This window comes from Nematostella vectensis, chromosome 1 (assembly GCF_932526225.1).
Source record: "Nematostella vectensis chromosome 1, jaNemVect1.1, whole genome shotgun sequence".
NCBI lineage: Eukaryota > Metazoa > Cnidaria > Anthozoa > Actiniaria > Edwardsiidae > Nematostella > Nematostella vectensis.
In genome coordinates, this window is record NC_064034.1 from 2,199,072 (window position 1) to 2,214,719 (window position 15,648).

General features: G+C 41.9%; 2 protein-coding genes across 4 annotated transcripts in view; one reads left to right on the forward strand and one right to left on the reverse strand.

Annotated features, from left to right (window-relative positions):
* Window positions 1-1,526: 1,526 nt before the first annotated feature.
* On the forward strand, window positions 1,527-2,992 carry LOC5515199 (transcription factor HES-1). Its single transcript, XM_032384889.2, has 4 exons — window positions 1,527-1,705; window positions 1,809-1,904; window positions 2,027-2,120; window positions 2,347-2,992. Exons 1-4 carry the CDS (start codon window positions 1,643-1,645, stop codon window positions 2,703-2,705), a joined length of 612 nt encoding a protein of 203 aa, XP_032240780.1. The 5' UTR covers window positions 1,527-1,642; the 3' UTR covers window positions 2,706-2,992.
* Window positions 2,993-10,212: 7,220 nt separating this feature from the next.
* LOC5515185 (conserved oligomeric Golgi complex subunit 5) overlaps window positions 10,213-15,648 on the reverse strand; it is a 44,224-nt gene continuing 38,788 nt past the window's right edge. The window contains exons 19-26 of one of the 3 annotated variants that reach the window (XM_048731994.1): window positions 14,289-14,355; window positions 14,012-14,079; window positions 13,610-13,718; window positions 13,265-13,341; window positions 12,938-13,064; window positions 12,676-12,755; window positions 11,610-11,656; window positions 10,977-11,018 (exon numbers count right to left, since the gene is read on the reverse strand). In XM_048731994.1, coding sequence (XP_048587951.1) covers window positions 11,650-11,656; window positions 12,676-12,755; window positions 12,938-13,064; window positions 13,265-13,341; window positions 13,610-13,718; window positions 14,012-14,079; window positions 14,289-14,355 — 535 coding nt within the window. In that variant the 3' untranslated portion in view covers window positions 10,977-11,018; window positions 11,610-11,649. Of the gene's footprint in view, window positions 11,019-11,609; window positions 11,657-12,675; window positions 12,756-12,937; window positions 13,065-13,264; window positions 13,342-13,609; window positions 13,719-13,909; window positions 13,977-14,011; window positions 14,080-14,288; window positions 14,356-15,648 lie in introns of those variants that run through there. The other 2 variants (XM_048731989.1, XM_048732000.1) reach the window with 2 other exon arrangements.

Genomic DNA, 15,648 nt, shown 5'->3' on the forward strand with positions numbered 1-15,648 from the left:
TTGCGTCCTGGGAAAAAATTTAGTCAGGAGAGTTTCTTGTTAGTATTTGGAGATGTATTTAGAGTTTTATCTAATACTACCAGAAAAAATGACACTAAGAAATGTGTCAGTGAGGGCACAATGCAAAAGATACAAAACGACATTTAGCGGAAGTGCTCTCAAAAACAACAGTGCCAAAGTATCGGCAAATACGCACACGCTAGTTATTATGTGAATCATTAACGTGTCGTACATGGTTGCTATCTATTAAAACCGAGCTGCTTTCTATCACCCAGGCAATTAAGTTAAGAGTGGCAGAACGGGCGACCGATATAAGATAAGAAAATCATCGAACTGTGCGACTTGTCGCTAGTTCAGGAAATTAATAGATAGCTCACGAAAGCTCGTGAAAACACGTGCCTTTAGTCAGCTAAATTTTCCATACGGTACCTGCAACTCACACATACACACACATAGAACTGTGTTTCTAACGGTATTTTGGCGAGTTTATAATAGGCAAGTAGGCGAGTAATCTTGGACTCTAATTTGTCTGTAATCGTATTATGTTATTATAGAGTCATCAAAAGACACCACAAGGGGAGTGACAAAAACATTGAAAGAAAGCAAAATGAAAGGTTGTGTTCTCCGGTAAAAAGCCTTTTTAGATCGATCAACTTTTCACAAAGAAGCCTCGCGGGGAGTTCTGAAGACCTACAAATAGTTACTCATAAAAACATCATAAGAACTCGAATGACCTCAATTGCTGAACGTGTTTTAAAACACAACAAGTGTTATTGAAAATACGGTACATTTTCGGGCTCAAAAGCCAACCCAATATTTTGTTGATGGGATTGGGGCTATTATGGGTTCGACCGTGGGAATTTTTGGCTTTCCATTGTTATTTATATGAGTGCTCCCTAAGTGTTGTATCGGAACAAAGAAGCCAGGCTCAATGGTGGACAAAGAGTGAATAACAACCAAGACGAAACAAAAGCGCTCTGAATCGCACCGCACGTGTGTGTAATACGATGCGAAGGAAGGGTCACAAACTCGAATCGAACTTCAAAACGCATTTCAAACCCAGTAACGGGCCGCCGGGGAATGCAATTAAACCATCATCGACACCTACATGCTAAACATTTCCGAAGGCCCAGCCAAAGAGCCTAGATAGAGAAAGGCAATCTGACTCCGGTCACTTTGCAAGAGGATCGAAACCCCTCTCACGACACTACATAACTTTTCATCAAACCACTTTAGTTTGTAGATGTCTTTGTTTTGGAGATGTGTGTACTGTCTTTTTGTAAGGGCTGTGAACCAATCAGCGCAAAGTGGTCTCACGCTTTTCACGCGCCATCGCTACGCTAATCGCTTTGTGTCAGAGAGCTGTCGCGCGACGGCATACTCTTAGCCAATCACAGCAGACTGTTCCCACGGCCTAAGCGCTCCTAAGGTCAGCCCAATTGTATTTATCTACTCCCGTGATTGTCTTGGGAATTGTGCTGATAAATATTTGAGATTATGACACAAGGGCGAAGGAATTTTCCCACGGACTTGGTGCCATATAAGATGAGGCTCAATGGCACACGACCGCCACACGCACTGTTCACAACGCGCGTTCCAACTAACTACAACGCTAGCGAAAAATACTTAATATTCTCAAAACATGGCCGTCTCCACCGAAGAAGCCACGCATTATTCAAGCAAAATTCTCTCGGAAAAGCGCAAGGTGGGTAAATTACTTCAGATTTCACAGGAGTTCTAGGGATTCAGAGCTGGAGGATAGTGGTAAAAGTCTGCAAGGCATTTATCGATTTTATCTTGATTTTCAGGCGAAAAAACCGTTGATGGAAAAAATGCGGAGGGCGAGGATAAACGACAGTCTAAACGAGCTAAAAAGCCTTGTTTTACAGTCTTTAAATAAAGATGTAAGTATAGAGATTTTTTCTGCGGACTTCTTGATAGATGACAGATGGGAAACTCATCACTAACAGGCTATTTCATGGTCGACTGACTTCTGGAACTCAACTTTTCTCTCTACCCTCGACAGGCATCGCGTTACTCTAAAATGGAAAAAGCAGATATTTTGGAAATGTCTGTGCAGTATTTGAAGGAAATCAGGAAGCAAGAGAACTCGTATAATGGTAAGTTGTCATTTAGTGATATTGCCGAATATCGTTATCTCTCCTCCACATCAAGTCAAAACCCTCCTAAACACACAGATAACGCAAATGAGAATTTCCTTTGCCTCTTTTTGCTCTTTTGAAGTCTTTCTGGTCTATCATCATAGGGTTGTTGTTTGTCTTTAGTTCGTGTAATGAAGGTAAATCACAAACGCAAACTGACCAGGCGTCTTATTATTTTTTGCAGAAGCACACTCGATAGCGGAGTACCGCGCAGGGTTCAACTACTGCGCACAGGAAGTCACAAAGAACCTCACGACTTTGGAGTCTCCGGCAACCGACAAGCTCCGATCAAACCTATTGAATCACCTCGCTAACTGCTTCCAAGGGAACACGACGCCCGGTGCCGCCACCACACCTTCAGGGGTACCTGTGTGGATATACCCCTCCCCACCACCATCACCACTCCACGTCTCGCCACCGATATCCCCACTGAGCTCGCATGTCTCGTCTCCGCCACAAACCTCGTTGTTACAGGAGAGAACAACACAGGACATGCTAACGGCCGTGAAAACCTCCACCCCTCAATTATGGAGGCCCTGGTGAATGGGGAGGACAATTTGAAAAAATTATCACCCAAGTCATTTTGGGCAAAGTAATGAATGTACATGGATAGTGTAAGATTTTTTTATTGGCTGGGGACAACCCCTTTCTTATGAATAGTGTAAATAGCTTTCTTTAAGAGATATGTTGTATATTTTAGATATTTTATGTTTGATAACATGCATACCCCTCCTTGAGGAGAGGGAGATTTTATACGTGGTGTGAGAATGCAGGAGTGAGAAAACACTGACGAAAAAAAAGTGTTTTGAATAAAAGTTTTTCATCCAGCTGCGAAGTTGTTGAAGTATTTGTGTGTTTCGCAACGAAGGTGTCAGACAAAGAGTACGAAGCAAGCACAGTATTCTCCCCGTACAAAACCACTGTAAAACCACAAGCTTGACATTGTCGCACTGCCCGACAAGTGTTGGTAGCATTGTGTGTTTTATTGGTACGAAAGATTAGTAAAGGCGACAAGCATTCGCACTCCGTGCGTGCTGGCGGAACTACAGCGTTAGTTTGACCGGTATCACTCTGCCGTGTTAAGAAAAAAAAAAACCGTTACAACGCCTTCACTAATCTTCCTAGCGACTTTCTAAAACTTTAAGCGAATGCTTGTGAAAATAGCTGCTCAAACATTGAGCCAAGAATCCTGAAAGTTGGACAAAGACTGAATTCCGATGGATGAAAATAGCAACGGCTCTTTATTCAGTTAGCCAGTTTGTTCAACCTCCTGAACAGTTAGCAGACTAAAATTAGTGTGGCACATTAATGATGAATTTTACAGAGCTTAGAATCTATTTTCGAAAACATGATTATATATAGTCCGTAGGGGCTACTCGGTCTTGAAATTGAATTTAAAGAATAAAGTGGGTCCCTCTTACGATCCCTGGAGTTATGCTTTTCTGATATTCTATGATTGAATCAGGAAAAATAAGTTCTTAGAGAAGGGCCGGTGAGGAACTACTTTTTCTTCATTGAAATTTCCGCACAATCTTAAAACAATTTCAACCGTAATTGATAACTTCCAAGCATTGGTGATGGCATTCATCGCTGTCATTCGGTAACAAAAACCGATGCAACCAATAAAAGAAGGATCATGGCTTAATGAAAGTACGTGTTTCTACTGTAGACCCCGTAGCGGTAGTGTTTACAGGATGCTAATGGTATAGTGTCCTCGTCATTGTGCGCGCGGGTAGATCCAGCCGAGAAAGAAGAATTGTCACAGCGAGTGAGTGAGTCGAAAGGCGAGTCGTTTAAGGCAGAAGGTTGTCTTAATTTTATCTGACCCATAAAGAAGGCCAAACACACCGCCATTTTATACTCCTTCGCATTATCGAGTAACAAAAATCATCCAACTTTCATCCAATTTAAGCGCGTAACTGAGATACTTTAAAAAAATACCTTCGATAAAAGTATCATACTTGAATTGTGGATGATTACTTTGGGGAGTCCTTGCAAATAGACCGTTAAAAAATGAGTAGCGATTGATATTCTTTTAAGACCCAGTGCTAGATTTCAACCCTCGATCTCTAAACCAAATATAACGGGAAGTGTGAGTAGACCGTAAGGATCCCATAGGCCCTATGGGCTCACTCGTACATTAAACCACCGCGAGTGCTCACAACAAGTCTTGATTTAACTTAAACAAAAAGTACAAACAGCTGAAGAAACATTCAATATTTTAATGTGTATGATATAAGCCTTGAAAAAAAAGTTTTTTTTAGCCTTGGTATTTTATTATTAAACTGAGAGCAAATTTTGCAAATTAAAACGTCACTCAATGCCATCTTCAGTATCTCGTCTCGATTTCTTTTTTTGAGTCTCAGGTGGTTTTCAGGGAAAAAATGCACATTACTCTGAATACTCGTTCAAGACGTGTTATATTCGTGCGGCGTATTTCGTAACGGTGAATACTGACGCGTCACAGTTACCAAGTACAGTACTAACTGTTTTCGTTCTGGGTTTCGGACGTTGCACCCTGACAGCGAATCGTTAAAAAAATTGATGGTATACTTTTTGGCATTTATTGACAACATTTATAATTTGAATGAAAAGAATGGAACCAATCTTAAGTTTACGTTATTTCAAATTACATGTTTTTTTTTTAAACATTCTTCTTCTTTGACCAGATTATAGTATTGGGCATTGATACCCGCGGAAAGAAGCTTATATTCGGATCTCGATGACTTTGGATTGCTGAATTGATAGCCATTCAGGATAAATTGTATAGTAACTTCAGAAGATTAGCGAGTGAGGGGAACAACAAAACAAAAAGAATGGTATTTGAACATTCGAATTGTCAAAGATTAATTATATTTTTACATTTCAGGAAAAAAAAAACATAGTTATTCAAAGATATGTGGCAAGTTAAAGAAAGAAGACCGGAATAGGAAAAAGAGGGAGAAGCCCTAAAGTATGCGATATTGCACAACAGAATGATCAATCACTCGGATGTATGCACCGCCGATAAGCCCTTAATTAGAATGCCCCTTTCTGTAGTGTGTTAGCGCTAATTAGTTCTCACACACCGATTGCCACTTGTACGGCAAGCCGAAATACCTGCCTTTGATGGTTTAATTTCGAGAGGCTTATTTTGTTCATCTTGTCGAGGATACACGTTTCCCGCACGCGCTTTCCCGCTCGACCAAACTCCGAATACAGAAGGAATAACATCAGAGCCTTCACAAAGTAAATTAAATATAGCAGTACATCAAAAGGTTAACACTTTAGCAAAGCTGTGTTTGCATTCATGTTTACAAAAGTGCAGTAAATAGAGGCCTAAGAAAAGTACTTCTAAACACATTCTAGATTATCTTGGATGTGAGATATGAATTGCGTCCTAAGAGGCTCTCAAGCGAGAACAATCCCGCTGTTCAGCAAGAAAACAAGCAAATACCTTCACACAATCGCAACACCGGGACAGGTGCAAGCAAGAGCAACAGAATGACATCTCTAACAGTTGCTACAAGAGCAACCGGTAGACTAACAATACCACGAGCTACGCCAAAAGCTAATAAATAAATATTAATCGTAAGGCTTTAGATAGGTACAGTCATGCTTTAGCGGCCACCAGTCACCGAAAGCGTGCGGGTGTTAGAGACGAGCGTTGCTGAATTCAAAACACAGTTGTGTTGCCGGTTTAGCCACGCGAGCAGGCGTGTACGGCGCTTATAAACAGGTCAACAACAAGTACACTTTTACTTCTCCGATATGCACTTGTACATGGATAGGTATAAAGCGTTTGCTGGGCTACATTCACTTCCCAGTCTAATTGTTATATTTGCGAATATCGAAAATTAATGGCATAATTAAATGAGGTATTGAGGAAAGACATAGCCTAATGAAGAGCTGCTTTCCTTACCAAGTCTTATAATTATCTGTGAATAACTAAAATAAATTACGGACACGTTTATTGATCGAGAAACAATAAGCTTGAGAAAAGGCGAGAGCTAATTAAAATACGTAGTAATAAATGAGGTCTTGAGAGCAATCAAATTGAGTTGCCAACAACTAGAACAGCATTTAAATTTATAAAAATCTTGGATTGAAATTTATTCCATGATGTTTCTTTCGCCCACAGCGATGTGTTTTATATTCATGTAATTCTCTCTATTCTTTTTTCCCAGCACGCAACATGCTACACAATAAAGAACCAGCGTATAGCATCGTACTCGCTAGCGAAAAGACAGCGCAAAAACTTTAGCCACAAGTGAAAACTTAGCATGATCCCCAGCACGCCAAAGTAGATCGAGAGCTCAACAATGCGCCGATTTATTGGCTTTTAAAGACAGTTTACTCTAAAAATCACGAGGGACCCGCGGTTGCCTAGGCAAGCAGGCAAGTGGTATATACCTCGAGAAAACAAAACCCTTTGTCATTAAGATTATAAAGACACACTAGTTGACGGTAGAGCTTAATTGTTTAAAGAATAAAAACAGTTTTGGGGTCGAGTTGCACAAGAGTAATAACACTATTATGACCGTCTGGATAGCAAGAGTGAGTTTTTATGATAAAGGGGTTGTAAAATGATTCACAGGGCACGCGCGTGCGTCCGTTTAAATCGCACGACATGATCCGATTGTTTACTTTTGCTCTGCAGACACCGTTCAAAAGATCAATGGTGCGAATCGAGCATGTTCAAGTAGCCGTGATCACCGGGCATGTGGCACTATTATGACAAGCGAGAGCTCGTGTTAGGTGCCTCACGATAAACGCATTCCTTTGAAAGAGTAAGGCATGGCAAGAAGGGGGAGAATAAAATTTTAGGGGACGTCATAAGATGGCCCGTGGGCCACAGTTCAGATAAAAATACCCAGTGAAGAATTGGTACCACACAGTACAGTAGGGTCTAGAAAGGGTAGGAGCGTGGAGGCAAACACACCGTGAGGGTAGGGACGAAAGCATGGGTAAATCAATTAAAAAACTGGTAGTCATCGGTGTCGACGAGGGAAGTATGGGAATAAGGAATGAGGGAAGAGCCAGGATGGGGGGGGGGGGGGGGGGGGGAGAAGAGAGAAAAGATAAATGGGTAGATCAATTGGAGGAGCAAGGGTAGAGGGAGAAGGATAAAGGTAGTGGGGGAACAAAGGTCAGAAGTGGGTAAACAGAAATGGAGTATAAGGGTTAGTCTTGGTGACCTACTAGGTATAAGTGTTAGTCTTGGTGACCTGCTGAGTATAAGTGTTAGTCTTGGTAGGTATAAAGGTTAGTCTTGGTGACCTACTGTGTATAAGGGCTAGTCTTTGCGGGTATAAGGGTAAGTCTTGGTGGGTATAAGGGTTAGTCTTGGTGGGTATAAGGGTTAGTCTTTGTGGGTATAAGGGTTAGTCTGGGTGGGTATAAGGGTTAGTCTTGGTGGGTATAAGAGTTTTTCTTGGTGACCTACTTGGTATAAGGGTTAGTCTGGGTAGGTATAAGGGTTAGTCTGGGTGGGTATAAGGGTTAGTCTGGGTAGGTATAAGGGTTAGTCTGGGTGGGTATAAGGGTTAGTCTGGGTGGGTATAAGGGTTAGTCTTGGTGGGTATAAGGGTTAGTCTTGGTAACCTACCGGGTATAAGGGTTAGTCTTGGCGGGTATAAGGGTTAGTCTTGGTGGGTATAAGGGTTAGTCTGGGTGGGTATAAGGGTTAGTCTTTGTGGGTATAAGGGTTAGTCTTGGTGGGTATAAGGGTAAGTCTTGGTGGGTATAAGGGTTAGTCTTGGTGACCTACTGGGTATAAGGGTTAGTCTGGGTTGGTATAAGGGTTAGTCTGGGTGGGAATAAGGGTTAGTCTGGGTTGGTATAAGGGTTAGTCTGGGTGGGTATAAGGGTTAGTCTGGGTTGGTATAAGGGTTAGTCTGGGTTGGTATAAGGGTTAGTCTGGGTGGGTATAAGGGTTAGTCTGGGTTGGTATAAGGGTTAGTCTGGGTGGGTATAAGGGTTAGTCTGGGTGGGTATAAGGGTTAGTCTTGGTGGGTATAAGGGTTAGTCTTGGTGGGTATAAGGGTTAGTCTTGGTGGGTATAAGGGTTAGTCTGGGTGGGTATAAGGGTTAGTTTTGGTGGGTATAAGGGTTAGTCTGGGTGGGTATAAGGGTTAGTCTTGGTGGGTATAAGGGTTAGTTTTGGTGGGTATAAGGGTTAGTCTTGGTGGGTATAAGGGTTAGTCTGGGTGGGTATAAGGGTTAGTTTTGGTGGGTATAAGGGTTAGTCTGGGTGGGTATAAGGGTTAGTCTTGGTGGGTATAAGGGTTAGTCTTGGTGACCTACTGGGTATAAGGGTTAATCTGGGTGGGTATAAGGGTTAGTCTGGGTGGGTATAAGGGTTAGTCTGGGTGGGAATAAGGGTTAGTTTTGGTGGAAATAACGGTTAGTCTGGGTGGGTATAAGGGTTAGTTTTGGTGGGTATAAGGGTTAGTCTTGGTGACCTACTGGGTATAAGGGTTAGTCTGGGTGGGTATAAGGGTTAGTTTTGGTGGGTATAAGGGTTAGTCTTTGTGGGTATAAGGGTTAGTCTTGGTGGGTATAAGGTTTAGTCTGGGTGGGTATAAGGGTAAGTCTTGGTGGGTATAAGGGTTAGTCTGGGTGGGTATAAGGGTTAGTCTTGGTGGGTATAAGGGTTAGTCTTGGTGGGTATAAGGGTTAGTCTTGGTGGGTATAAGGGTTAGTTTTGGTGGGTATAAGGGTTAGTCTGGGTGGGTGTAAGGGTTAGTCTGGGTGGGTATAAGGGTTAGTCTTGGTGGGTATAAGGGTAAGTCTTGGTGGGTATAAGGGTAAGTCTTGGTGGGTATAAGGGTTAGTCTGGGTGGGTATAAGGGTTAGTCTGGGTGGGTATAAGGGTTAGTCTTGGTGACCCACTGGGTATAAGGGTTAGTCTTGGTGAGTATAAGGGTTAGTCTTGGTGGGTATAAGGGTTAGTCTGGGTGGGTATAAGGGTTAGTCTTGGTGGGTATAAGGGTTAGTCTGGGTGGGTATAAGGGTTAGTCTTGGTGGGTATAAGGGTTAGTCTGGGTGGGTATAAGGGTTAGTCTGGGTGGGTATAAGGGTTAGTCTGGGTGGGTATAAGGGTTAGTTTTGGTGGGTATAACGGTTAGTCTGGGTGGGTATGAGGGTTAGTCTGGGTGGGTATAAGGGTTAGTCTGGGTGGGTATAAGGGTTAGTCTGGGTGGGTATAAGGGTTAGTCTGGGTGGGTATAAGGGTTAGTCTGGGTGGGTATAAGGGTTAGTCTTGGTGGGTATAAGGGTTAGTCTTGGTGGGTATAAGGGTTAGTCTGGGTGGGTATAAGGGTTAGTCTTGGTGGGTATAAGGGTTAGTCTGGGTGGGTATAAGGGTTAGTTTTGGTGGGTATAACGGTTAGTCTGGGTGGGTATAAGGGTTAGTTTTGGTGGGTATAAGGGTTAGTCTGGGTGGGAATAACGGTTAGTCTTGGTGACCCACTGGGTATAAGGGTTAGTCTGGGTGGGTATAAGGGTTAGTCTTGGTGGGTATAAGGGTTAGTCTTGGTGGGTATAAGGGTTAGTCTGGGTGGGTATAAGGGTTAGTCTTGGTGGGTATAAGGGTTAGTCTTGGTGGGTATAAGGGTTAGTCTTGGTGGGTATAAGGGTTAGTCTTGGTGGGTATAAGGGTTAGTCTGGGTGGGTATAAGGGTTAGTTTTGGTGGGTATAAGGGTTAGTCTGGGTGGGTATAAGGGTTAGTCTTGGTGGGTATAAGGGTTAGTCTGGGTGGGTATAAGGGTTAGTCTGGGTGGGTATAAGGTTTAGTCTGGGTGGGTATAAGGGTGAGTCTGGGTGGGTATAAGGGTTAGTCTGGGTGTGTGTAAGTGTGAGTCTTGGTGACCTACTGGGTATAAGGGTTAGTCTGGGTGGGTATAAGGGTTAGTCTTTGTGGGTATAAGGGTTAGTCTGGGTGGGTATAAGGGTTAGTCTTGGTGGGTATAAGTGTTAGTCTTGGTGACCTACTGGGTATAAGAGTTAGTCTGGGTTGGTATAAGGGTTAGTCTGGGAGACCTACTGGTATATAATATGATTAGGAAATTCTATATATCTATAGTTTATTTATATTCAATTCATTTCCCTGGTCTAACATACAAATAATTTAATTTTTATACATTTTTAGAGCATTGCCATGACCTGATTTATGAGATCAGTGATTTGATGGGCGATGATAATCTTAGCCGATTTATCGATGATATGAAACAAATAAAACCTCACAAATCAGTCCATTGCCATGGACTGATTTATGAGATCAGTAATTTGATGGGCGATGATAATCTTAGCCGATTTATCGATGATATGAAACAAATAAAACCTCACAATTTTTTGTATCTTGTTTGTGATGGCTACAAATTCTTGTAATCCCTCCAGCCTTCCACTTCCCCCTGTTCTCGATAAAATGTTACATTGCCTCTCCCTAACAACTCTGGTACTAAATACATTTAATCGTTTAAGACTGTAGATCTAATTTAAAGAAGGCTACTACGAATGTCTACCTTTTGAATTCATGCTCCTCCTTTCGATCTCCTTCCACTTGCTTCCCGCTTGAGGCATCAGCGCCATCACCTTTAGTTCAACAGCAGTCGACCTCCTTTTACCATCTTCACCAGTAAACCCTGAGCTGCTTCTATACACCCTCCGGTTACTCGTGTGCAGCGAAGTTCTTCAGTAAAAGGGCCTTCGAATTGCTTTTACAGACTTCAATGAACAAAACTATGGACTCGATTCACACACCCTCCAGTGACTTGCTTCCTTCTTGAAGTATGCACAGCATGATGGGATAGACCTCCGCATATTCCTTTTCGCCACGTGACCTGATGGACTGGGCATAAGCCTCAAGGGTACCCCTGAAGGGAATCAGCCACAAATACATAAATAAAGTGTGAGTGGTTTGAATTGTGTGGGAGGTAGTTCTGGATGGGATTGTGTGTTCATGGAGGGGGGGGGGGGGGGGGAATAGGGAGAAGAAATTTAGGAAGAAGGAGATTTTGGATAGGAATTGTCTGAGTGCAGGGTGGGTGGGGGATATGTTTGTTTAAATAAAATGTATCAAGTGAAATGCTAGAAAGTAGTCTGAGTCGAAGTGTGTCAGTGTGTGAATGTTATGCTACAGATTGCATTGTTAGAGTGGAGGTGTATCATAGTGTGTGAATGCTGCACTGCAGTTGGTGATGTTGGAGAGTATGTGCCTCTCAGTCTGGGGATGTGGCAAATGTTTTTGTGAGGCGTTGCTGTACAGTCCATTTAAATATCATGACTGTTAAAAGTGGTCCATAAAAGTAATATCCGGTTTCTAGTAGAAAGACCTTTTCGCAATTAAAATTACAATACTTGGAAGGCCTGTGGTTTTACACCAAAGATAGGCTAAAACGGGCATGCACACTTCTTTTTCCCGCCAAAAGCAAGTAAACAACAGAACACTCAAGACAGCAGCATACTTCATAGCGGAGCCAGCGGAGCCGTAGGTATAGAAATTGGTCATAACCTAAGTGACAAAGTAAAAATTGTGGTCAATGACGTCATGACACACGCTGTCAGCTATCTGTACCACTCCCATGACCAGCTCAAGCAACCAGGCCAGCTAATTGATTGATCACTCTAAACCAATGAGAGACTAGTTCCAGCAAGAACCGGGGGGAGACTTGAAAAACATGGGGGGGAATTAAGCCTATTCTCTGACTTTCGACAAACAAATAATGGAATGCATGATTGCAGAAACGAATTGACAAGAAAAAGTATTTAATTAAAAAAATGCAACTGATAAGCCAGTCAAACGGCTGTATGAAAATGAGAATTTGAAATATGCGTCTGTCTAAGAAACTGTTTTGTACTTTTACAACCTGGGAATATCATCAGCTTGACTTCTTCACCTGTCGCGGTGTCGTGCAAGGGGAATTCGTGCATCATCAGTCAACAACCCTGTGAATTCCCACGAACTTTACCTTTTAACACTAAAAAATATTCTTCTTCGGGCTAAAAACGTGTCCCAGGTAAATAGGAAATCGCAAAATAAGTCCAAATAGATGAACCAACATGAATGATGAAATAAATATTGGTTGGAATTTGAAGCCAGTTTTTCACAGTTTTCTGTGCGCGCTGACGTGCACTGGAATGGCTCCATGAGCGTGCGCTGTTGTGAAGTTTTTTAATTGTCTTTTGCGTTTTTAAATAAAACATTATTTTTGTGCGTTCATTGAGTTTTGAAAACCTTGGTGTTTGCTTGGGGAATTCTCGAGCAGATATTGTTATGTTTTTTTTTCATCCTCAAAAGAAATTCTAGTCTAGAAACTTTTTTCTTTAGGGGGTCAGACCGCTAAGCTGCACAAAGATTCTCCATATGAAAATATGGTAATAAGCTGGCTCCGCTTTTAGGCAGTGCTAAACCTATATATTAGTATCCCTGCAAAAACATTTCTGTTTGAGCCTCTGTTTGGTGTAAAACCACAGGCCTCCCAAATATTGTCTTTCTAACTGCAAAAAATCTATTGTAGTGATAATGCTCACCGGATCAGAGCAAGTCGCTCGCCCTCCGACTTGTGATCATCCAACCAATTGGAGTAGAAGCTTAGCGTCCATCCGGCAACCTGAGACAAATGAACGCAAGATTAGCAAAACTCTTCCTGGTGGTAACACTGAGCAAAGACAAGCTGAGCTGCAGATTGCGCATCGTTTATGGTAGGTGCTTAGAAATTTGAATTTTTAAACATATGGTAGGAACCACAGAAAAAGAGTGGATACACACGGGTTAAGCACACATGCCACTCACCTCATGAGGAGACTTGAGTTCGCTAGGTGCACGCGAGAATAGATAGTGTAATACTACACTGTATGGGAGGCTCTCACCGAGGGCGGGGTTATCCACAATTTTAGGGGAAGTCTGGAATAGCAGGGGCCTAAAAAGAGACAGACGCAGTATACCAAGCTAAGAAGCATTTAGCGGCTGGGGAGCATGTCTAGTCAAGACAACTTCTAAACTGGTACTGATTATTCCAGTTCAAGTAGTTTCATGTCAAAGCTGCCTTTCATTAGGTTATAGATCGTAAGTATAGATCCAGATCAATTGAACATAATTAAAGTTGCTATCGTAAGGTACCTGAAGGATCTGAGCAACTTGTAGGGTTTGCCGAGATCAGACACCTTCCGGCACAATGGGCCCACAGCAAACTCGATCTAGAGCAAGAAAAGCAAGATACAAATCCTGTAAAAAACCTAATACTACATTTGAACCTCTTAAAAATAATGGCAGGTATCAAATTTAGTCATTCCAGTGGCAGTAACTGAGAGGCTTTCAAGAGTCAAGAGTTTCTCTGCCCTTTTCTAGCATTTCTTTTCTCTATCTTCTGTTGCTAATATCAATGTACCCTCTACCCCTAGGCCAACATATAGTTCGTTCGGTGAGAGCACGACGATGTCGGATAGCATGAGTTTGTCGTCATACCTGGGCCATGTCAGCAGCTAACTTAAGCTTGCCACCCTCGCCAATGGGTCTGAGCAGGCTTGCGTGACACACGAATATCTCCAGAACACGGCAGGCAACAGGCTCAAGGCTGAGGGGGAATATATCTCATTAGCAGTATACTTCAAAGGAACTTCATAAGAAGGCTTGCTCTGATTGGCTCGCTAACTACGGGCTCGAGGCTGAGGAGAAATGTAGGTTATATCTCATGACTATCATACGTCAAGGGAACTTCATAAGAACAGTCGCTCGGATTGGCTCGCTAACTACGGGCTCACGACTGAGGGGAAATGTAGGCTATATCTCATGACCATCATATGTCAGGGCTTCGGTACCTACAGGCTCAAGGCTTGGGAGTTGGCCAAGGCCAGCCTAGAGACTTACCGTTCAAGCACGAGATCTGTGCATTCAAACATCGAGAGGTGCCTTCTCTGGATGCCTTGAATAAAATCCTGAAGGCAGATATAGCATAGGTAAAGAGACGATTATCGTTAACATAGCACCCCTGCCTCCAATCGTGACTGCTAAATCTATTTTCTCGAAAAGCTGGTTCCTAGCGTGATCAATATCCCCATGTAACACGAAGAAGCAATATTGTCATATGTACTAATAAACAAATAGCGTGGTAAGCGGAAGACCACAGACGCGCATGCGTACCAACCTCCACTTGCTTGATATATCCTGAGCACGGTGTGTCTGATGAACTAGTGTGTTTGGCCAAAGACGTGCTGGAAAAGAAAAGAAGACCTGTATAAGCTCAACTTAAATTCCAAGGTGATTAACGTACTCGATATAGGTATGACACCTATATCACCTTTTTTGAGTAAGAGACAATTTCTTTTTTTTTTTATCTTAAAAAGCAAACAACTGTATTATTTTAGAAACTTTTTCACGCGAGATTGTCATCAGTTTCATTTTCGAACGAGAAAACAACACCAGCCTTTTTGAATATGAAAAGGTTGACTAAAAATGGAAACGTACTTCTTCCAGTGAAATTTCTACTTTTTAACTCGTGAATGCTTGCAAAGCATTTACGAGTTATTGGAGGTACTTCTCTGTCACTCGATCGCCGGACGGTTGAATGGTTGGATGGTGGGATCGATCATCCGTATACTTTTTATGGTCTTTTTGTGCTTTTGCAACACAGTTATCCTGTAAACTTCCGGTGTTCAACTTCCGGTTGCAGCTTAGTAGAGCCGTAAAGTATATATAAGCTTGTACTTTCAGAAAAGTCTTCGATGTGGGTTGAGCGTTCGCATGCGCCTTAGTCACCGACGTCAATCGATCTTCTATGGTTTTAGTCCAATTCAAGTTGTTAGTTTGCAAACAAAACAAGTAAAATGCTAGCAAAGCTGTTAATTATCTTTATTTTCGTACTTGCGATTCGCGTCTCTGGGTTTTCGCGTTGTTTGTTTGAATTTGTGTTAAAAGAGCGACTAGCCAAAACTGCGACTTTTAAGTCCGAGAAACATGAGGTAAAGGTTCTGTTACCTGGGTCTCTGTTTGCAGGGTAATATAAGAAAAAAAGCATCTGTTCGAAGGGCAAAATAGAAGATGATGGATTTCTACAAAATAATTTTTCTCAATTCTTCCCAATCAATTAAACTAAATATCAAAAAACAAACAAATGGCCCCCGCTTAATTATCCAATTTTGCGCCTTTCTAGAATACATGCATAAAACACTTTGTATGACAGTAGCGTGATCAATTATTGCGGGTATTTTATTTTGTTTCCAGAAAGAATATGCTGAAATTTGACATGCTAGCATACGATATTATTTCCAACTTCTCTTCTCTTCCCCTTCTCTGTTGGCATTTCCTGTTTTGTTAAATATTCACAGATAGAGCACATACCTTAAGCAATCAAGAATTTACAAAAAAATATATCGTCCTACACTTAAATGCGAGTTTTTAAAGAGAATAAAATTCATTTATTTGCAGATCATTTCAAATAATCAAAAGACGAATGTCAAAATAATAGTAATTTTTAACTGAATATTAATATCAGTCATATAAAGTAT